Below are 22,840 nucleotides of genomic sequence, written 5' to 3'. Positions count from 1 at the left end.
GATACAGGCGGAGTGACCGGAGTGGGGGGAGCTGTATGCAAGGTGGTGGGTGTTGGTGAGCCTGTGCTGATTGTGGTGGTTGGAGTGGGTGTTTGTGTGCCTGTAATGATTGTAGTTGTTGTCGGTGAGACGGTAGAGGCGGTGGAGTGTGGTGTGGTGCTGGTGGGAGCTTCAGTGGGTGTTGGCACRGAGGTCCTTGTAGATACTTGCGTAGTGACCACTGTGGTGCTTGGGGGAGTAGGGGTATATTCGGGGATTGGAATGCACTCCGGYTTGTTTGGGACACAGCAGACACTGATCTCGTAATTGATGCAGATTGGCATGGGTATCACTCCCCCTGCAACTTGGTCCTTATTCTTACAAATGAGCCCTTTGTTAACATCGCACTCCAGTATTTGTCCTAAATCCTTGATGGGCGTTTCTGGGAAATCCTTTGCTCTGCAGGAAATATTTTCAGGCTTTGCACACTCCCAGGAAGGCTCATGCTTCTGGATATTCTCATAGGATTCATCTTCACCACCATCTGGGCCTAGAGTTGGGTAACTCACATCGATCCAGTCTGTCCAGATGCACTCGCAGGGTCCTACATCAGACATCCACAAAACAAAGAGTTAGGAACAGCTGGGGCAGGAGCAATTGGAAAGGGTGAAAGCAGAACTAAGGGTTGCACCTGGGTCGAACACTATACTTAGACTCCATGAAAGTACGCCTGTGAGAAGGGGCCTAATCAGTACACTGCTATACACTTACAGCAGTGTACACCTCCTGGCTGCTGAGAGGCTGACTTGTATGATTAGGCTCTTTGTGTAGTCCCAGAAAGAAAATCAGGGTTCCACGTATTCTACCGAGTCATCTAACTCTCTCTTGAGGAATGTTGTGACATTGCTGTGATAGAGTTCTCAATAAATCTAAAATAGCCATCAAACAGTAAGACATGAGGAAGACAGTTTAGCATCAGCTGCCTTGTCTGGCTTAAGAACAGTGTACTGAAAATACTATTGATTGTCAATAACTGGGACCACACTTCAAAACTGGGGACCACCTTCAGACTGAAACCCTTCTGTAAGCCCTATCAGGGAAACCTTCCTTCCTAGATCCAGAACTGCAGACAAGTATCCATAGTGATAAGGAAGTAATGCTGGTAGAGAAAAATTCAATTTTGCAATGCTGTACCTAAGCAATGACATTTGCACAAATTCAGGATAACTCCCATCTCACAAATTGGTCCCTCTCAATTTCCTCTAGCAGAAGGATGGAGCTGTATTATTAGCAAAAGTAAAATTTTGTAGAAACTCAATATCCCTTATATTGCCTTAATATGCTGAACGCACTTTTTCTTCTGTGTTAAGGCAAGAGCAAAGAGTACAGGTTCATGAAATACCTGTGGTGGTTGGTGTTATTGGGGTAGCAGATGATGGTGTGTGCTTGGATGTGGTAGTTATTACAGTTGGCTGCTGGGTTGTGGTAATGGTCAATATTGTTGTTCTGGTGGTGGTGAAAGTTGCAGTTGGTGTTGGACGCTGTGTAGTTTCACATGGAACTTCTTGCCACTCACAGCAGTTTACCCTGATTTCATAATTATAGCAAAGAGGCCAGATACCACTTTGCTCCTCATTTTTACAGATTAGTCCATATGTAACGTTGCACTCCACCTTCTGGCCAAGTTCTTCTAAACTTATATTTGGACTATTTTTAGCCCTGCATTCAATTTTTTCAGGAGCTTCACATATTACATTTCCATATTCATTTCTTATTGCCTCATAGGTTTCATAGTCACCACCACCTTCTTCAGGTCTACTAACATCATACCACTCACTCCAGTCACAAACCAATCCAAAACATGGAGCTGCAAGAGAAGATAGGGAGGTTCAACACCTAGGCTTGCAGATGATATTCTGAGAAGGTTACGTTTTTCTTCTCCTTCATTAGAGACTGAAGTAAAACACTGCACTATGTCATTTTTACAAGGGAAAACAATTTTAAAAAATGGTTCAATATTACCCATTACTTTAAATGGAAGCTTCACATCAACATCAAATCACTAAGATAATAAAGCCTTCAGAAGTTTTTCTTATTCCTTACCACACTTTCCTATGTTAGGTTTTAAAACAATTTTTCTATAAGAGACTGTCTTTAACTTATTCTTCCTTTCAATGTTTTTTTTACACTTTAAAATATTTGGGTTTTTTTATATTCAAAACTTACTTGTAGTTCCCAGAGTGCTTTTAGTGGTAACTGAAACGGAAAGAAAAGTATTAGTGTAAGTTTATTATATTTCCATCATCTGGAAGTTTCAGAAAAAAAATATAGGTAGCTTTAATTTATTTTTTTAAACTAAAACACATTATTTGCTTTAAGATCCCAGGAGGATACTGATACAAACTCATTTTCAGAATTATTATGGCATCCTGTACCTTTATAGATATGATTTCACCCATGAGAGGTAAATCGTTACAAAGTGTTTCAAATCCTCTTAGTGCAGTTTTCATAAGCATCACTCTAGCTGTTTTAATTGCAACACCCAACACAGTGTGCACTGTATCTTCAAGATATTTTTCCTTAAAGAAGATAACTATTTAATATGTATCTCTATTAAGTGCATACCTGTAGAGGTAGGAGTACTAAAGGAGGTTGAAGAGATTGTAGGAAATGTTGTTGGACAAGGAACAACACTTCCAATAACTACAGATCCATTTTCTCCGCACACATATATTGTACACATGTCACCATCCTTTATTTGCCCCACGGGTTCTCCCACTTCGTATCTGGTTCCATTGATCACACAAGGACAGCCTGTAAGAAAGAGCTTTAATGTGTACTTTTTCTACTTTGTTTATGAAGTAGAATTAAAAGGCAAAAATCTTAAGAAATCACCCAGGATACCAATCAGTATTTAAATGTGTAATCTTTACATTTAGAGAAAGAAAGTCAAAACACACCCAATAAAGCTCTGAATAAAATAAACTGGAAGGACAGACTTACAAATACTTTGAGAGAAGTAAAATCTGTAATTTATCATTAGACACTTTTCTATTACACTGCATGTTCTAGTAGGACAAAATCTATCTATATCCAAGCTAACAAATTTCTCCATAGAAAAACTGTTCTTTCTCTATAGAAATCTGTTAGCTTGGATATGGGATACAAAAAAAATCAGAGATGAGAGAAAGGTTGAGCAAAAAGTCCAGCCAACAACACTCAACAAAAGTAGTACTCTGTTTTCTTTTGCCACAACTTCCACTGTAAGAAATATATTCCAAATCAATACTAAACCTTTTGTAAAGACAAGAGCTTCATTTTTTTTTTCTTTTATTTGAAGGAAAAAAGAAGAGACTTACCTTGGATGGTTGTACAATTCGTGATTCCTGAGGAAACACATACACTAAAAAGAAAAATTTCAAAAATTAAAATGTTGCCATCCAGCAGCAAGATAAATCTAGAAAAAAAAATCTGGTGTTTTATAGCACATTTAGCATAATTAAGAGTATAAAAATGTACAAACTTATCACTTGATCTTCGTTCATACAGTGATTATTTTTCTAGCTGCCAGGTTTTCCAATATTGACTACTATTATTTCATTCCACCACAATCATCCTACGGCTGCTCTGAAATACCTGGTTTCAAACTATCATGAACTGCTTTGTACTCTTAAGTTACAACAGTGTAATAACAGTTGCTTTTTGTGGGAGCTAATTTTCAAGCCAGATCAGTTATTTTGCCTCAGCTCACCATGTGGATTCATAAATATCAATGCTATCACTAGCAAGGCATAGAATAAGCAATTAAGACTTGATTATCTCTTTCAGAGATAGCACAGATCCTTTGAGATTAGGATGATTTTGAAATCCAGCTCTTAAATGCATATGCAAGACAGATGAGCCTCACTCTTCCCCAAAGGCAGCAAACAGTTATTCTGGAGACATATCCAGACTTCTTGTCATGGTATCATTTATGACGTTTCTGAAAGTAAATGTAATGATGTTACTAATATACTTACTAAAATTAGATCACCAACTTGAAGTCTGGAGTATTTCAAATTACAAATGAAAAGTTTAGAATCTTTAAGTCTTGGCAGTGCTATTTCAACAAACTTTACAGACTCTAAGTCTTATAAGACTGAACTGACAGTAAGGAATGAACATTATTCCTCTGGTTTGTATAGATGAACACTAATATATACTTTCATTTAATATATATTATACATATATATTATAAAATATGTATTTTATATACTTTCATTTAAAAATTCTTCTCTACTTACTAAAACATGTGCTTAAGGCCTAGTAAAGTAAATGAGGCTCATGAGTAAAGTATTAAAATTAGTATTTTACTCATTTACTTAGGCTCAGCATACATAAATTCTTTCATGAATGACAGCACATGTTTTCACATTTCTACATACCATTTTGTACAGTTCTCTACTACAGGTATTTCTTCCCCAGGTTCATAGTAAGTTCCATTGAAGTAACACCCACACTCATCACTGGTCTCACATTTATTTGTCTCTTCATTAAAAATGGGCTTCTCTGGAGGGCATCTTGGGTAGCAGCCTGTTGAGACCACAAGTAGTACAAATTACAACACATAGAAAAATATAAACAATTAACTCAATGAAAGGATCTTTTCTGAAGGTAAATCACCATCATTAATAAATGATTCTCACTGAATGAAGCATCACGAAAGAAATGGATAAAACCTGTTGACTTAAATTAATCCTTGGGCAATCAAGCTTTCCAAAAGATTTCTATCTTCAACATCTCCCCTGACAATACTGGGCTGAGCAGGCTTAAATAAGACTCTACTCATGAAAAGTAGGAAAGCTTTCTTTCACACACGGGAGCAATCCCTAATTCACACTAGACATGGTCTATAGACATGTGGTAATTTTTAAAGACAAAGAAACTTAAACAATTTCTGATAGTGAAATGTGATCACTTTCCCAATATGGAAGTGGATTTAATAAAAAACTAGATTTTCATTACAATTTTTAGAATAATAGACCTTGTTCATGTACCTTTAATAGACAAGCTATCTCCATCCAACATATATATATATATATTCTATCTGCATTTTCTCATACCTTCTGCCAGTGACTCAGACTCTACCCTGCAAGGGATTAATCACCTCTGGTCATCATTGCTTTTCCTAGATTACTACATCCTGCTTCCAAATAAACAACTGAAATAAAATGTCCAGTTCATAATTACATGAAGTGCTCCTTATACTATACTGGAATCCTAAACAGATAATCTCATTTGTTTCAAATTAAAAGTCACCTTAGCTGTGTTTATCAAGCAGTACTAAAGCAAGCAGTACTAAAATAGCAGAGTAAGCTCAGAGCAATTCTTTCCAATCCCTAGATTAAAGATAGCCATTTGTGGTCCAAACCAAAAGAAAAGACTGTGTGACCAAACATGCCTGTTCTCTTCAACCTTATCCTGTGGCATAATAGAAGACATTTATATCTTCACTTAGGGTCTTAGATGGTTATAGTTCCTGTAACTTTACTATTACAAACTAATACTAAGACAAAATCCCATTTCAGTTATCAAGCATATAGCCTTTCTATATTCTTACTTGTATCATATCTCTATATCCTCTAAGGAGATCAATGAGATTTAAATGGTGTCTGTACCATATGCTAAGCCTCTAAGTGGAATGGAATGCAGAATAACCCAACCAAGCTTTATTCAGGCTTCATCTTAAAGCCTAAATAGAAAACACAAATGAGATGCACTAAACAGCAAAGTACTAACCCCTGAACAGTATGTTGTAATACTGTAATTACAGTATATTTTATGTTGTAATTAAGAATCCAATATATAGCAACGTGTGTTTGACACCAAGGATATTTTACATTGTCCTGAAATGTACACAAATGATAGTGTACTACTGTCACTTCCATGATGACAGGTAGTATACCACATAGTAATTTAATTAAAAAAAAAAAAAAAAAAAATCAAGACACATCGGACACATAACAATGATTAGATGAGAAAACACACAAGTAGTAACTTGCTCGTTTATCATGAAAAAGGTTTCCCTTGAGATACCATTAAGATGGGATGCAAAATTACAATGGTAAAATAATTCTGCATGCTTTAAGATATTACCAATGTAGAGATTTAGTTCTATGTATATTAGCCTGTGACTATCATCCATTGATCTTTACAAGTAACAAATTACATCACATAAAATATTTATGTGAGACTGAAGACATCAGTTGAAACTATAGGAGCATTAAACGATACCTGAACAACACTTTATAAAATAAAAACATGGTCATGAATTTATTACCTTCCAGATAGGGTACTGAGAAATTTGTGCTGACATCATTGATCATCTTGCAGGTGATGATGTTACTGCCACAAGGCTCATAGTGCCACTCGCACTCATTACGAGGGTTGTAGTAGTCACAAAATATGGCTGATGAGAAAAAGCAGACCTCCATCAAAAAAAATAATTGCCAGAATATAGGTCAATTCTTATCTTCAATGGTACATGCTAAATAAATATACACAATAAGCTGGCACTATTTTTTTTTTAATTACAAGCCCTGAACCTTCTACTCTACTAAACTTTTTTGAGGGGTGAGGGAAGTTCATATCTATGGAAACCAAGATTTGGCTATTGAACACCAGAGGAGCACCCTTTGTCTTGATTAAAATCACAAACACACACACACACACACACAAATAAAAAACACACCAACAGAATTGCTGTTGATTTTAATTTAAAAATGAATGGAAAATTTCTGTGATTTTCTTATTCCCTATCTCATTGCTGTATCACATGATTCAATAGTCATCTCCAGCAGACCAAGAACAAGCATATGAAATTTTATGGATAAACTTAAGGAGGATCCAGCTTACCTCACTATGGACAAAGGAGCTTTTATACTCTATAAAAGTTTGTGAGCTCTGATTTAATTCTGTTGCAGTGATTATTTTTTTAAACTTGAAAATTAGCCTTACTTTTGATTCAGAATGGATGTTGAAAATCCCAAACTTTGATATTTCTGACACTTGGAATCTCAAAATTTTCTTTTGAAAATTGTTCTGGGGAATATTAAATATGATCTTAAATTGTAGCATGACATACTGGTATGAGCATTAGCACCACTAATGGACACTGCTTAAAACACTCAATAGATATGAGGGCCACCTAAGCAGAAGTAATTCAATATACAATTGATGAAACCAAATTCTGAAAATGAGATCTTCTTTTAAAGAAAAAAGCTATCAGGAATTCCCATTCACCAATCAGAAAGAAAAATGAAAGGATCATATCAAATCTAGCCTTAATGTATTAAAACATGCTAGGTTCATTCAAGGATATATTCGTATATCCTGTTTGTGTATTTCAATCCTGAAATACACCAGTTACTAGTTCAGATTTAACTCAACAAAGTAACTAGATCTGTTCTTTCCCTGATATCCTGAGAAAATAAATCATGTTGTACAGTCAGTACAACAGCACAATCCTGCAATAACAGAATTCCTTATTTATTTGATATGCTCTTTGGCAACAGCTAGCAGGATAGAGTTGGATTTAAATGTTAACTCACGGCATATATCTGGAGTTCTCCAGAACACACAGGCTTTAGCTTTGATACATTCTTGCGCATATGCAGCGACTGCTGAACAGAAGCATTCACAATCTCCACCACTGTCACAAGAGCAGGCATCATGAACACAGGCTTCATAGAATGGGGTTGGGTCCACCTGTTGATAAAATGATGCTGGGGTTCATCTCCAAACTAGTTTTCTAACTAATAAACTTGCAAGCTAGCAGTAAGACCTCTTGAGGTATGAGCATATGAACTGGGCAGATGTTAGACTATTTCTAAGAATTAACAAATCTTGAATAAACATTATAGGTTGGAAACTGCTTGCTGTTTTTCAGATAATAATGGATTTAAAGTAGCATACCATCTTCACAAGCTGTTAAGATCTTTTTTAAGTTGTTAAGGTCTTGGTAGTTCCCACATTTTCTCACAGAAATTCCACTTTATTGCTCTCAAAATCAACCAGGGCTGATGCCCATGAAAGTTTATCTTAGCCAGCCAAGCACTGACCAACCTCAGGAAGGCTGCATTTTACCATTTTACAGCAAATACGAAGTACAGTTCTGTGCTTCCATCCAGTCACACATTTGCAAAGCTTTTCCACCTTTTTGTTTTAGATTACACTAGGGGAAATTTGGATTTTAGTCCCTGGAGGAATCGGAGAAAAACATATTAAATCTTTTTAAAACAAAACATATTAAAGCTAAGTGATTTTTTTCCACTGTGACATAAACGCAAATTATTGTTAGTCTTACCATTACTACAGATCAGAGGCAAGGAGAGTAGATTACACTGTGCTCTGAAAACAGTAAGCCTGACATAGCATATACACCTCTGTATACTGCAAGCTGAGCTGAAGATCACCCTATTGAACTGTTTCTTCATTCATCTTCTTCCTGTTTTAAGATACTGTGCTGTCCCATCACATACTAATCTCTACCAACCTTGGAGTGACAGATTTCAAAGACTGGACTCCGGATTAGGTAGCATTCTTTCTCTGCCCAGGACTTGCGATGTGGTTTCACACTGCAGGGCAGGATCTCTTCTGTGACATCTGGGCAGGTATAAGACTGCTTCCAGGAATTGCCAAACTCCAGAGCGCTCATCTCCTGCAATCCACTCCGTGTTGTAAAGTCATTGTTGGACTTGCCATCAAAGTTGCCACACAGACCACACACTTTGCCCTGGAAATGAACACATCCACGGCATTTAAATGTATCAGGGAAGTGAAAAAGCAGACTCTAGTGAAAGAAAACATTGACTTTTAAGAAAGTACAAATAATTCTCCCTGCAAATTGTGTATTTTTTAGTTTCAAATAATTTCTACAGAAATTGAGTGCGTTTGCCTATTTAGCAAACTACTCAATTGCCCATGTCTTCCCTTCTTGAAACCTATTACATATCTCATTTACTTCCATGTCCATGAGGTCTTTCATCCAACATTTAACACTCCAGAGTGGCCAAACTTCTTCCAGATGAAAAGAATGGATATTTCCCATTTTTCAACATTCATGGTAATTCAGATAAATACTGTTAATATAACTGTCAATATACTGTTAATATAGGCCATAATTCAGCATGCTGTTTTTCAAAAACCTGTAATCTCCATATATTACAGAGATAATTTTGGTTTAACTCAGGGCTGAGGTTCCATGCAGATTTCCAAGTGTGTACACATTCAATTTGCATCCCATAAATTTGGATGMCTAGCTCTTAGTATTCACAAATTTAGAACACCTTAGACATTCTACTTTTTTGCAGTCATGTACTATGCATCCTCTGTAATGCATTGAAATGGGAGTGTATGAACTACAACAGCACCCACTACAGGCTGTGATACAAACAATACAAGCTACATGTAAATCATCAATGCATAGAGGTTATAACAGCTAAAGGAGGGAGGCAGAATAGGAAATCATCCTGGTTTTCTTATCTCATCTATTCATATTGCTACTTCATAAGAAGACAGACAGCTCCTTACTCGGTAATCAGCAGTCAGTTTGATGAAAATAGTAGTCTTCTTATCCCAAATCAACATCACACCATTGCTAGCTTCAATAACAAGGTAGAGGCCAACTGTCCTTTTTCTGTACTGCACCTCATTACCAACATCTCGCTGAATTTCTTTATAATCCTTGTTTTCCAGCTTCAGTTCGGTGTTCTGGAAAGTAAAAAGATGAAAAATATTACTACACTAACTCTTATAAAGAGATAAAATACTAGAGCCCCCTTAATGGTACAACCAATTGGGAGACTACGAACTCAAAGGCTATGGACTAACTTTCCAAGGTGACAGCGCCAGAACAGGACTCAGTAGATTAGAACCTACCCCTTTACACACTGATAAACTTTACAGGTGATAAGTGGCTTTAAAGACATGGCTTACTACTTCTTACATATTGGATGTATTACTCTTTTCTACCAGCCAAATATCACTTAAGCATCATTACTCACCCCTAAGAACATTTTAATAGCTTTTGAGCAGGTCACTCCTGTAGTTCCACATGGGACGTTCTCTGTGATAACACTGAATGAGCTGCTGGAGTTTTTGTCACCACAAAAATCCTATTAAAAAAAGAAGAGCATAAGAAATTTAAGTAAAACATTTTATTCTTATTCCAATCTAACAATAACTTGTGTAATCATTTAAATTTCCATAATGTATAAATTATCATTTTCCTATATAAAATAACAAATTATATATGTGCGTATGTGTGTTAATGCATATATTATATATGCACATACACCTACAAAAACACATAATTACAGTAATTACAGTTTGTTAGTGCCAAAACCTGGGAAACAATCAGGACCATAAAGCAAAGCAGGGATTATGCCTTAAAAGAAAAATAACCCTATTTTGTAATCTCAGAAGTTTTATTAAATTCAAATGACTGGAAATGACCTGTCAGCTTTTACTATAAAACAGTCATCTCAAACATAACCTGTGACTGTTTTATCACACAACTTATTTGGGTTGAAAATACAGAATTTATTAATGCAGAAAGCTGCGAATGCCTCTGAAACAGCGAAACCAAACAACGATGAATGACAAAAGCATTTATCAAAAGCATTTAAAAGCATTTGAAGATGGTAACTCAGTCTTCCTGATGAACATTACCTGAGTAGCTACATATTCACAGCTCCCATCAAAGTCATAGAATTTTCCATCAAAGGTGATATAATGGCCGCTTCCATATATGGTACAAGTCCCAAAGCAGACACCAGCTTTGGTACAGCTCCATCCTCCGCTCTGGCAGGTACTACAAGAGAGCAAAAGAGCTGACTTCAGGTTTCACCCAGGGTGTGCTGTTTGAAAAACTGCAGGACAAACCATCCAACTATCTGATACTACATGATGATGTGCTTAAGACACACTTACATGTTACGTCCCAAATTTAAGGGCTTAGCCTGTTTTAAAATGATCAGCCCTAGACAATTTCATTTCTTAAATCAGTCAATGACCATATCCAACAATAATCACACTTTCCCAATATGATATTCTTGCTGAAAATAGAGGTAGTTGTGGCTCTACCAACTGAACTCAATTTGAGTTGGCTCAACCAACTCAATTATGATCTGACCCTCATATTTTCAGTACAATTCTATATTTCCTCTGATGTTGTGAAGTATGCCCAGTAACAAAACCTTTATATCTAGCGTGATCTCAACTGCTCTAGTATTTAAGCCTAGAAATGACTACCCCTGTATGAAATATATCCTGTAAGAAGAAAGTAGAAAATTTTGACTAACCAGGTTTTACAGTCCACTGTTATTTCATCTCCATGAGAATACCACTGCTTGTTATGAACACATGGGCAATCCTTCTGCTGAACACATCCTCCTCTCCCATCATCAAACAGACCTTGAGGACACACACAGCCTGAGACGCACTCTGCTTGGAACTAAGGAACATAAGGAAAAAAAGGAATTATCTTATAAAACAACCCTACATTTTCTTTCCATTTTTTTTCAAGAACACTCCTGAAATAAACTACATTGACAAACAGTTTCATATCACTTCATTTTACAAAATTTCTTTTTAGTATCGGGATTGCCTGACAACCTGAATCATATTTCATTTGGGAGGTATGTCTCTACTGCAAATTCAATGAAAGCAAAAAGGAAGGGGAAAACAAGAAGGATATGTACTCGAAAATGGTAAAGTAAAATCATTGGAGGAAAGAAAGGAATGGGGAAATGTCAGAATTCATTATTTACAACTGCATTTCCTGGAATCCTCTGTTGCAATATGTAATTTGTTGAACAAAGAAAACATGACATAGAGAAAAACTGAATACATACATGATCACTTCGAGGAGTATGACAGCTAAGTTGTATAGGTGTTTGTGTAGTCCAGTTCTGGAATGTGTTGCAGTCAAAATATATCTTGTGAGAAGGACATTCTGTTGAATAAAAGCATATTGTTCATTTCGGTGAATCAAAAAAATGGCAAAAGAAATGTGAGGAGTAGTAGTTACTAGGGAAAGTCAGCCCTTGTGAGAAAGAGTCAGTGAAGACATCAGAACAACATCAAAATTTCTAACTGTTTCACAGAAAGATATAAAAAAAAAAAAAAGCAAAACACAAGGAGAGACTTCAAATAAGAAGTGAAGTTTGGGGTTTGGTTTTTCATTTATTTACTTTAGTGAATGTCACTTACTTGCCATTCCGATAGTCACTGAAGTGCACTGGAGCTTTGCATTTCGACAAACACTAGCAAAGAAATGCGATAAGATACAAATTCAGAACACAAACTCAGTGTCTGCAATATAAATCTAAAAAAGTTTATAAAAATTTGACAGTATTTATCAAAAATACCTTGCATAATTCTTATTGCTATTTCAAGGTGAACTCTGCTGAACTGCACTTGTAAATATTCACTTGAGGATAATCTTGGGAGATTTTAAGCATAATGCCTAGATTTTAGGTACAACTGCTGTTTGTTTCAACTTTAATACTATGCATTTTCATGATGCAAAAACAGATAAAAATGTTAACTATCATTTGGATACACAGTAGAGTCCCATGGCTGCTCAAGTCACAATGCTGCAAACTTTGGCCTATATGTTTAATCTCCCACTTGATCCCTTCTTTGGAGAGAAGGAAGTATTTCACTGTTCATACTGATGATTCATGCTGCATTGATTCTGCAAATAGTCAGAGTTCAGAAGAAAACACCAGGATCATGAAAGTTGCTTTCAAAAGCCTATGTTACAGTAAATATATATCAAGGGGACTTTCCTGCAGCGGAAAACGGTAAAGGAAAAAATACGTATTTGACAGAAAAGCAAACAGCAGCGTGACATTATAGCTGGGCATTTAGCTTCCTTTTCCCTTTACTCAACAAAATTGCTATTTAGAGTAGAGCTTCAGAATCACATTTCTCTGCGAAGGCCATTACTCCCATCACACAAAAAGGCTGTATATCTCATTTATTAATAAACTACATTACAAAAGGAAAACACTTGCTCAGCATGAAAAAGGTGTGAAATATATTATAAATGTTCATTAAAGCACTATTAACAGCCAGACAGCTTACTCTTAATGAGCAAATTTTAAAATGACTTTTATCCCCACAGACAAGGAGCCACAATAAAACATACCAACGCTTTTCATCTTTGGTGACATAATCCCCTGGTTCCAGGTATGACCCCTTGTAGTAACATGGGCATTTGGAGATGGGCACACATGTACCCTGATCATTTAAGTAAGTATGATCAGGGCATCCACAGCCGTCCACAGGAACAAAGTCCTGCGAGCAGTGCTTTTCACCATCAGCAACTGAACGACAGGTTTGCTGGCACATTGTGAGATTGTAAAGAAAGATCTGGTTTTCTGGGCAGGCAGATATTTCTTTTGCTGGAGGGGGAAAAAGAAGCAAACTGTTAAATGACGCGGAATGGGTATTTTAACCACAACATTTTTCTTTTTGGTGCCTTAGCTTTTTAGCATGTGATGGTAAAATATGCTTATACTCTATGGAAGAAAGTGAAAGTTAAAGATAGAAAACTAGTTTTTCAAATATGTTTCATGAGTAAGTGACGGCTGAAGAACACCACATCAACTAGTAAACATTCCAAGCACTCTCTATTTTAATTGCACTGACCATTTCCAAGATATTCTGAATCCCTTGGATGAATGTAACAAGACTTGAACTATATTCATTCCTGGTAGCTAATTCCAGTGGAATTACAGTTCCAGTACTCACCACAGACAGTTTGTCTCCAGCCTCCCAGTATGATCCCTTTGAAAGCACAGGCTCTTGAGTAAGAGGACAGGGCAGCACACAAGCATTCTTCACTGTCCTTGCAGAGGCAGGTGTCATATTTACATTTCTGAAGAAGAACCAAAGTGTTAATAAACCCGCAGGACAGTCACTGGTAACTCCAACTCCTATTTCCTGAAATATCCTGTACCCTTTTTCTGATATAGCTTTTATGCTTTACTAGGTTTAGAGAGCAACAGAAGGAATGAATAAGTTCAAGTTCAAAAACTGAAAGTTTCATTTCATTCAGAATGAATAAGTTTGGATGCTTGTTCTAACCTGAAACAAACCTGGAAGTAACTGGTCTCCTAACACCACATATTTCAGTGAACAGTGATGAGCAGAGATAAGAAAAGAGTGTGGCATGACAGTGATTTGGTGTTACATTTCAACTACCACAGGAAACTTAATAAATACTTTACTACTTTGTCCTGACTAAATAACAACTAATCTGTAAAAGTAGACTTAAACTGTCTCTGCATAACTGCATCTTTTGAATAATTCTTTCAAGTTGGAAAATTCAATAAAAATATATAGTAAATACAAAACATATCAATCCAAAGAACAATAATGACCTTCCAAAGCAGTGCTTTGAGAGAATCTCATTATAGCAGATATTTTGGATATATACTATGCTACGTTGCCTCAGTTAATAACATAAAAGCTACATCAACTCTTACTGCCGAGCTATACAGTAATGTCTCAAATGCTTGAGCAATGGCCTGTAGTACCTGCTTGAAATGAACCAGTCCTAATAGGAGTGTAAGATTACAGTACCTTATAATATTCTGAAGGATCAATGACTAAGTGACATTTGGCAAAAGGACCCTCAGTGTTTTTCAGCAAAGAACACCAATGCTCAGCATAATTTGCTACAAGAAAAGAGAAAAATGAAATTACATGATCACATTCATCACATTTACTTATTTTTCTTGTGCCATGCCCTGTTAGGTTTGCACATATCAATAAACGCAATGCAACCATACAAAGGAGACACCTGTATGAATTTGGAGAATGGAGAAAGTTGCATACAGTCACTGTATAAATCTATTCTCTGATTCAATTATCTATCAGTAGTCACACAAACATAAAAACATATATCGTATCTTACTGCTTGTGTCTGCCTGGAATTGTCACAGACATTTCCAGTTTGGGAATATAAAGCTAAGTTAAACATAAAAAGAAGTAATGCCATGGAACACAAACCACCTTTGCACATTATATAAAATATTGCCCCATCTTTTGTGAAGCTCAAGATTCCTCTGCAAACATCCTCTAAACTTTCACTCAATTTTGACAGGAAACCAGTGCTAGCAGGCATATAAACTTGCAGAAATGCATTATTAATTTGCCAGTCCTCTGAAAAAATATTAGTGCCACAGTACAATTCTTAAAAGCCTGCTGCAGTAGTACATGTTGGAGGCCACTCGTTCTGGCAAGAGCCACCCATATGACTTCCAAGCATACTTACCACTTTCAATGCTGAGGCTGCAGGGATCTTCCAGCCTTTCTAGCTTATCTGTACAGGTAGATTGAGCTTTCCACGTGTTAGCAAAAGCAGATCCTGTAGCTTCTACCAGTCCACTGGCCGTTTGAAAGTCATCACCTTCTATTCCATTAAAATTCCCACAAAGACCTATTGAAAGAGTGGACATTTTTTATAACCATTGCCCAGCTTTATTCTAAAAGGGGAGGTACAATTGATCCAAACATCAAAGACAGGAGCTCACACATCTGATTACTCCATGTCACTATTAATGCATAACAGAAGATTTAGGAGCCCAACTTTAAATCTGTAATCTCCGAGAAAAACAGTCTCCAAGAAGACATCTCTGACTCAGCCTATCTCCTCATAATCTGTATTTCTATGCTCTTTGATAAAATAAAAACAATAAATGCTTCATATGCTTGGTTTTATAGACAGTTTTAAAGATAGATTAAGTAATAAAGAATATTCTAAGAAACAGAAGCACATAAGCGATAGGTCAACTTAATATAAAGTTGATTTCTAGTTTGCTTGAGTCAAATGTCTTCCAAAGTTACAGTGTCTGCCTTGATTTTCCTCTTTGTTGAATCAATAAATACCACAGATTATCACCACATAAAGAATACATGACTGTCCAGCTGTCCAGCATAGGTTGCTTCCCATTTGAGTGGACACTTGCCTTCCAGATTTTCTTTGGCTGATGAATCCACAGTTGCAAACAGCTGCATTACTGGGGACAACTGGATCTGCAGCCTAAGTCCAATAGATGTTTGTACAATGAGGTAGTAGGAAGATGGCTTGAAAACTGAGAAGCTGGCTGAAAAACAAAATGTGAACTGTGTAGTAGAGACACACACACACACACACACACACACACACAGATCACTGCAAGTAGTATTTTCATTAGCTTCTGAGGTAGTGATTTCCACAAAAATTTTGAGATCAGGATCAGATTAATCATTCTTTCCTTTAAAAGCTACTGGACATTTAAGACATCACAGTAGTCCCTACCCACATTACAAGCTAATTACCTATAGTGATTCAGTCCCAGGATTAGAATCTAACTCAGATTTTCTGCAAGACAATTTCAATGCTAACTCATTAGTGTGAAAAGTCTGAAGAGGTTTCTTGAGGAAGCATTATCCCCAATGCTGTATATGTCATTCATTACACGTTTCAATGAGTGATAAATAGGTGTCTCTCTACAAGCCAATACAAAACTATATTATTACTAATAAAATCTTATTTTATTAATAAAATAAAATCCATGAGAACAACAGAACTTCTGAGCAATGTCTCTGGTACAAGCCATTGCTGTAAACATCTGTGAAATGCATTAAAGTCCCATAATAAACTGCCACATACAATAATACCCAGTGGAAAGTAATTTTTTTAGCTAGTGATCAACTTAAGCTCTGATCTAGAGGGCAAAGACTGCTTTGTCTATTTGGTAATAATCCATTTTAAAAATAGCATGTACCATAAAGTATCAAAATCAAATCATTCATCTCTAAATGCTACTTTTCAAATGACTGGTTTGGCTCTCATATCTTGCAATGACCTATGTTCCCAGAATGTGGTCTCTCAAACTACATTAAAAAGGTAATTATTGGATTGAAACCATGTTGCTGTTTTTTTTTCATTTTGCTAAACTACAGAATGCCTTCATAGGGAAAAAGGATCACCATGTGGAAAACTGCTGCTTTGGAATAGAAAACAGATGAAAACTTGTGCCTCAAAACAAGTTGCTCTGACAAAACATGACTGAGAATAATTTTCTTCACAAAATTCACAAGAAGTGAATCGAGCAGATGTTAAATCATCTACTTGTACGTCTCAACTTTTCACAAAATAATCTCACAAAAACGAAGTCAGTGAATTTGTGTTTCGAATAGGCAATATAAAATTATCTAGCAATTATGGAAAAAAGAGCAGAATTGACATACAAAATAAACACAATGTAGCAAGCAGGCTTCCTAGTTCCTGATCATCGCTTATTAAGGCAAATCTATTTATTACATGATTTATCTATTTCATTTATGGTCTATTATACTGTATTGCTTATTGTCTACAGCAGTTATGTATTCTAAACTTCTAACTACACACTATAATTGCTTTTACGCAAGCATTCACAAGCTTCATATCCCAAGAATGCTTAATTCTGCAAATCAATATTTCCTGGAAAATAATTTGTTATCAGCAGATGGACCAGTAACTCAGAAGCAAAACACACCGTGGCGATGTACTGCTAGAATCTAAAAGAGTGATAACGAGAGTTGTTAATATACTTGGAAAGTTACTCTAGGATCTAACAGCTGCTGTCTGATAGTGACATCCTGCTAGTGGGCTCCTGAATTAGGTGACTGCGTCAGCTTCAAGTGTTTACTAAAATCTGTTGACTACTTCAAAAGATGTTGATGTCTCAAGAGAGTTGGGAGGATGAGGAGGTGCTATACAGTATACCATTCTTTACTTGGCTGTCCAGGTCAAGGTCTTAGCCAAAAAATATTGCAGTTACCTTTTGGTCTCTGCTGCCAGACTTCCTTCCCACCGAACAAAGGCATAGGGAAGAGAAGGAGTGGGGTGGACAAGCCCAAGCTTCACCATGACCAAGGGCCAGGATATTCCCCGTGCATGTACCCACATTCAGAAACTGCTAAAACTCCATTTTTTAAGTGGACTGTTACCTGTTCACATTTAGATCACAGCAACTGCTCTTCCCCAAGCTACATGTCAAATGAATTCTAAAGATGTGTCAAAAAGGGTCATCTTTTTAAATCAAGAGCCTGGTCATGAAATTCCCAGTTAAGACTAATCAAAAAACTCATTCCTTCCCAAGCTGTTTAGACTACATTCTAGTTAATTCTTCCAGTTTCTGAAAAAAAAAAAAAATCCTAGGCTTCTCATATTTCTTCCCCTTTGGGCTCTGAAAAGGTAATTGCTTTATCAAATAATCAAAACTATATTAGAAGCTAGCTCTGTAATACACGACATGCAAGGCTGTCTCCTTTACCTGATACATGAGGCACATTCACCGTCATTTCATTCAGTAACACACTGCCATCTGATCTGAAAATCACCACCTGAGTAAAAGTAATTGGAAAAAAATTAGGCTCCAGGCATTGAAAAGAATCAAAACTAATAATAATAAAAAAAAATCTTACAAGAGAGGAGTCAGATAGAACGAGCACCATTTTGCACAGTTAGACTATGACCTAATTGAAATTGAATGTGACTGACTTGTGGAATACAAGCAACTTTTGGTCTTGTTATTCAGTGTTTCATTTACTCTTGCTTAAACAATATAGAGCAGTAAAACAATGCAGAGCAATTCTGCTCTGCAAGCAGTTCTACTTTGGCAAGTAGAAGAAAACATTTCTCCTTCATGATCAATAGTAAGTGCTTATTCCCTACAAAAGTATGTACCACAGCTTCAGCATAATGGCTTCTTATGATTCTGATACGATAAATAAACAACTTGTTAAACTTCCTCACATTTTTTCCCCTTTTATTATGCTGGAAGACCAGTAACTAAGGATGAACGTTATGTATACATACATATCAACACACTATTATGTATAATTGCACTATAGGTATGCCTGTATCAATTGGGATACTGAAGTAAATCAGAACAAAAATGACAGAAATATGGATCATGATGAAGATGAAGATTTCCCAACATTTTAAGTTTGATTCAACTAGTTAGGAAGGTTGGGTTGCATCAATGTTGAGAACCTTGGATATCTTCTAAAATGCATTCAATTAGATCTGCAAAATTTTATTTGAATAAAATAGAAGACTGTATCCCAGGTTGTTTGGAAATAGAAGTACCATTCTTCCTCCCCTTACAATGAGAATAATCATACAATGCTGAGAAGGGAAGGAGAAAAACACTAAAATTTTCCCACACTCAGCAATTGTTTATCTTAGGCCCATTTTAAAGTTTTTGAGGCAGAAGCTTCAGCTGTTTTATAGTCATTATGAACTGTCTCACCTATCAACAGTAGGAACTCAAAAAAATTCTTAGTGTTTCCCAGTAATTTGCTACTTTTCACCACACTAGCAGAACTCGCACACTACCTACATTTCTTTTATGGTCTGTTAGCAACACAACACTCTTCAGACATGTCTGCCAGTCTATGAAGCCACAGGGAGCCAGTTCTGCCAGCAGGACATAAGAGTCATTGGCATTACCCTGCAATCACAGGAAAATAAATATCCATTAATCAAACATCTCACGCACAAGTTGAGAGCACAAAGAGAAAATTGCAATTATCCGTTGTAGTAACAAGTAGTGCAGAACTTATAACTCCTTTTCAGCACTGTGCCCAGAAGCTGAGCTTTTTCAAGTAAATTCAATGGTTTAGTTTCTAGATCAAGATCATTGTCTTTTCTTTAAGGATAGGCATGAGGTATCATGAGGCATAGGGATCATTTAGAAAGAGATGGCTGAAATAGCTGCTTAGCTCTTTTTCCTAGATGAATTTGCTACTGAGATACAGCACTCTTCTACTTTCCTCTTCTCAAAACTGGAATGAAACAGCAACTCACAGCTACTAGACATCAGTGCACAGGTATCTGCATTTAATCTAGAATAGAAGGCTCTGTAGCACACATACCTTGGCCAACACATAGTAACAGTCTCCATGGAAAGTGTATTTCTTCCCATCAAAGGTGGTAATATGAGAACCTCCTTCCACTGAACATGTGCCTGGACAAGGTAAATCCTTGCATGTCCATCTACCTGAATTACAGGTGCTGTAAACAGACAAATAACCCCCAAATATATGTAAATATATATATAGGCACTAAGTATATACATAGGAGCTAAGAGCACTAAAAGCATCCATATGCTGCGCAAACAGCAAGATATCCATGGATGTTCTGAAGCTTTATCTTTGACCTTTCAACCTGTATGCTGTTGACCAAAGAAAAGCTTTCAGAAAACAGATTGCATAGCCATGCAACAGAAATCTAAGCTCAGAATTTTTTCAGGAAATCTTCTACAGTTAGGTAGAAGATTGAAAAGGGCTGACCCATGCACAATCATTCAAAGAAAGACATATAAATAACCATGATTCTTACCATTCTTCACATTCACTGGTGATGCTTTGTCCAGGTGCATATCCCTTTCCATGGAGCTTGCAGTGGCACTGGCTAACAGGGATGCAGCCTTTCTCAGTGATATCATCATACACAGTTCCTACAAAGCACAACAGTTAGGTACTATAGCTCATTCTGAAACAAGAGCAATTTCCAGAGTGGAAAAACTCTCAGAGTGGGCATCTTCTTGACACATAAAACACAGGTTAATGTCATCAAAACTCTGAGAACAATGTGATAAATTTCTATGTTTTTAATATAGATGTGGAAATCACTTCTCTCCAGCTTTGAAAATCTGAACCTATCCATTCACCTAACTATACAGAAATGAAAAGCTCCATAGAAGCATCCAATAACAATCACAGCGTTTTATATGGTTAGACAGTCCTTCGGGAGCAAGCTGTAGACAATAATTGTCATATTATTATTCCTAAGGCTGACAGTAAGCCTGAGTATTTCAGTCTCTGGGAAATGATATTCACTGTATCAGAATTATTCAAAGCTAAAAGCACAATTTTCTACTTAACAGCAAATATCCTTTATGACCAAATACAGATGACCTATTCCATGTGTCAGTAAGATTTAACTGCAAAATTATAAATTAGTTCACCAATAACATTCTCCAGGCTAAACAGCTCATTCAGAAGAGAAGATTGAGAGGGAATCTTATCAATATGTATAAATATCTGAAAGAAGAATGTAAAGAGGATGGGGTCAAACTCTTCGCGGTGGAGGCCAGTGACAGAATAATGGGTAATGGGTATAAATTAAAACACAAAAAGATCCATCTCCATATGAGGAAGAACTTCTTTATTGTGAGGGTGACAGAGCCCTGGAACAGGTTGCCCAGAGAGGCTGTGGAGTCTCCTTCTCTTGAGGTCTTCAAAGGCTACCTGGATGTCACCCTGTGCTCTAGGTGTCCCTGCTTGAGCTGGGGGGTTGGACTAGATGATCTCTAGCGGTCCCTTTACAATCTCAGCCTGTCTGTGATGTGGTGATTCTGTGATTACTTTTTTTTTTTTTTTTTTTTTTTTAACATGCAAGAATTATAATGTCCTGGGAGCAAATCAATGAGTAGCCATACTAACTTTTAAGATATAATTTGACAATGTTTTGTGTTTTGGTTATGAACCTATCTGCCACAGCTATTGCTTTTGTTCTTGTTTTGCTTTCTGGTTTAAACGCAAGTTAAGATACAGGAACAAGATACACATTTACCTTCAGGGCAGAAACAACCATCCATGTAGTGCTCTTCACAAAGGCTGCTGATCTCCAAGTGTGAACAAGTATCCATGCAGGGTGAGCTGCTTTCCTTATAGATCATGTTTTCAGGACAGGTTTTGGCTAAAGAATGAGAAAAGCATTATCAGTTATTTGAGTATGATGGACTCATCATTCCTCAGAAATTACAGAACATATCTCCTACTCTTCTCAAGCCAAGTGTCCCAAACCAGACTCCCTTTAATCCACTCCCTTTAAATCCATGGTGTTCCAAGTCACACTCCACTTTGCCAAGAATGTATGTCTGTTGCTGAACTGTTCTCTGCCATTTTTGTTTGTTTGTTTTTAAGCCTCAAATAGACTAAATGATCTTAGTCACATGCAGCATCAAGCCTTGCAGCTTTCGAACTAGAAAAAAATATTCTACTTGCTGAGAAACATTTCTTCATGATAAAGGCAATGGAGAATGAAGGAAGAATACAGGATGTAGGTATTTTGCTCTAGTGATGCATCTTTACAGCTTTACAAAGAAGGAATAATTTAAAATGTTTCATAGTCCTTTATTCATGGAATACTTGTTGATTTAGTAAAATTTATAAAGCTGCTTACGGCAAAAGTGCTCCGTCCGCCATTCACCCGGCCGACCCCCTGCATGTGAACACTGTCGAGAATACTCAGAGATGGTGCTGCAGAGGCAGAAGGAGTCCTCTTTTCCCTTGCAGGCACACTTGTCCTGCATGCAGGCTTGCACATACATTTCCACATTGAGGTGAGAATGACAATCAGCAAACGCAGAGGATGTTAGCAACCTTTCACACTCATCACGCTAAGAAGGGAAAGAAGATTGCATTTACATTTAAGAGATATGTACACGTACACTTAAACTTCTAGACAGACCCCTTCCTATCATGAAAACTGTTGGCCCTTGAAGAATGACAACTACTGAAGAAAGGAAGAAGGAACTATATAGTAGGTTCTCCCTGGAAAAACATAAATGGGAAATAGTTTACACACAACCTTAGAGTTTCCTCTGTCCTTCACCTTTTTTTAAAAAGCTGAGGGCAGTTTTTATTGCTTTTAGGTATCCACATAGATTCATTGCCTATCTAAATGTGAGGCTTTCTTTTTTCTAAAATCAAATATTAGCCATTTTTCTAAAATCAAATATTAGCCATTTTTCTAAAATCAAATATT

General features: G+C 36.6%; 1 protein-coding gene across 1 annotated transcript in view; it reads right to left on the bottom strand.

Moving 5' to 3' along the window:
* Positions 1 to 17: 17 nt before the first annotated feature.
* The window catches only part of LOC112955247 (mucin-2-like), a gene marked incomplete at its 3' end in the record, with an annotated part of 32,510 nt that continues 9,687 nt past the window's right edge, over positions 18 to 22,840 (bottom strand). Inside the window, exons 6-31 of the mRNA XM_026048523.1 lie at positions 22,256 to 22,472; positions 21,644 to 21,769; positions 20,408 to 20,525; positions 19,942 to 20,080; positions 19,407 to 19,517; positions 18,336 to 18,405; positions 16,002 to 16,139; positions 15,308 to 15,472; positions 14,614 to 14,708; positions 13,780 to 13,906; positions 13,175 to 13,430; positions 12,232 to 12,284; positions 11,874 to 11,974; positions 11,322 to 11,473; positions 10,690 to 10,831; positions 10,023 to 10,133; positions 9,550 to 9,729; positions 8,513 to 8,752; positions 7,569 to 7,725; positions 6,299 to 6,427; positions 4,404 to 4,551; positions 3,339 to 3,382; positions 2,605 to 2,793; positions 2,206 to 2,235; positions 1,382 to 1,846; positions 18 to 583 (exon numbers count right to left, since the gene is read on the bottom strand). Coding sequence (XP_025904308.1) covers positions 18 to 583; positions 1,382 to 1,846; positions 2,206 to 2,235; positions 2,605 to 2,793; positions 3,339 to 3,382; positions 4,404 to 4,551; positions 6,299 to 6,427; positions 7,569 to 7,725; positions 8,513 to 8,752; positions 9,550 to 9,729; positions 10,023 to 10,133; positions 10,690 to 10,831; positions 11,322 to 11,473; positions 11,874 to 11,974; positions 12,232 to 12,284; positions 13,175 to 13,430; positions 13,780 to 13,906; positions 14,614 to 14,708; positions 15,308 to 15,472; positions 16,002 to 16,139; positions 18,336 to 18,405; positions 19,407 to 19,517; positions 19,942 to 20,080; positions 20,408 to 20,525; positions 21,644 to 21,769; positions 22,256 to 22,472 — 4,269 coding nt within the window. The remainder of the gene's footprint in view (positions 584 to 1,381; positions 1,847 to 2,205; positions 2,236 to 2,604; positions 2,794 to 3,338; positions 3,383 to 4,403; positions 4,552 to 6,298; positions 6,428 to 7,568; positions 7,726 to 8,512; positions 8,753 to 9,549; positions 9,730 to 10,022; positions 10,134 to 10,689; positions 10,832 to 11,321; positions 11,474 to 11,873; positions 11,975 to 12,231; positions 12,285 to 13,174; positions 13,431 to 13,779; positions 13,907 to 14,613; positions 14,709 to 15,307; positions 15,473 to 16,001; positions 16,140 to 18,335; positions 18,406 to 19,406; positions 19,518 to 19,941; positions 20,081 to 20,407; positions 20,526 to 21,643; positions 21,770 to 22,255; positions 22,473 to 22,840) is intronic.

This window comes from Nothoprocta perdicaria, unplaced genomic scaffold (assembly GCF_003342845.1).
Source record: "Nothoprocta perdicaria isolate Ctin4 unplaced genomic scaffold, notPer1 scaffold_549, whole genome shotgun sequence".
NCBI classification, from domain to species: domain Eukaryota; kingdom Metazoa; phylum Chordata; class Aves; order Tinamiformes; family Tinamidae; genus Nothoprocta; species Nothoprocta perdicaria.
This window is presented reverse-complemented; position numbering and strand designations above follow the sequence as displayed.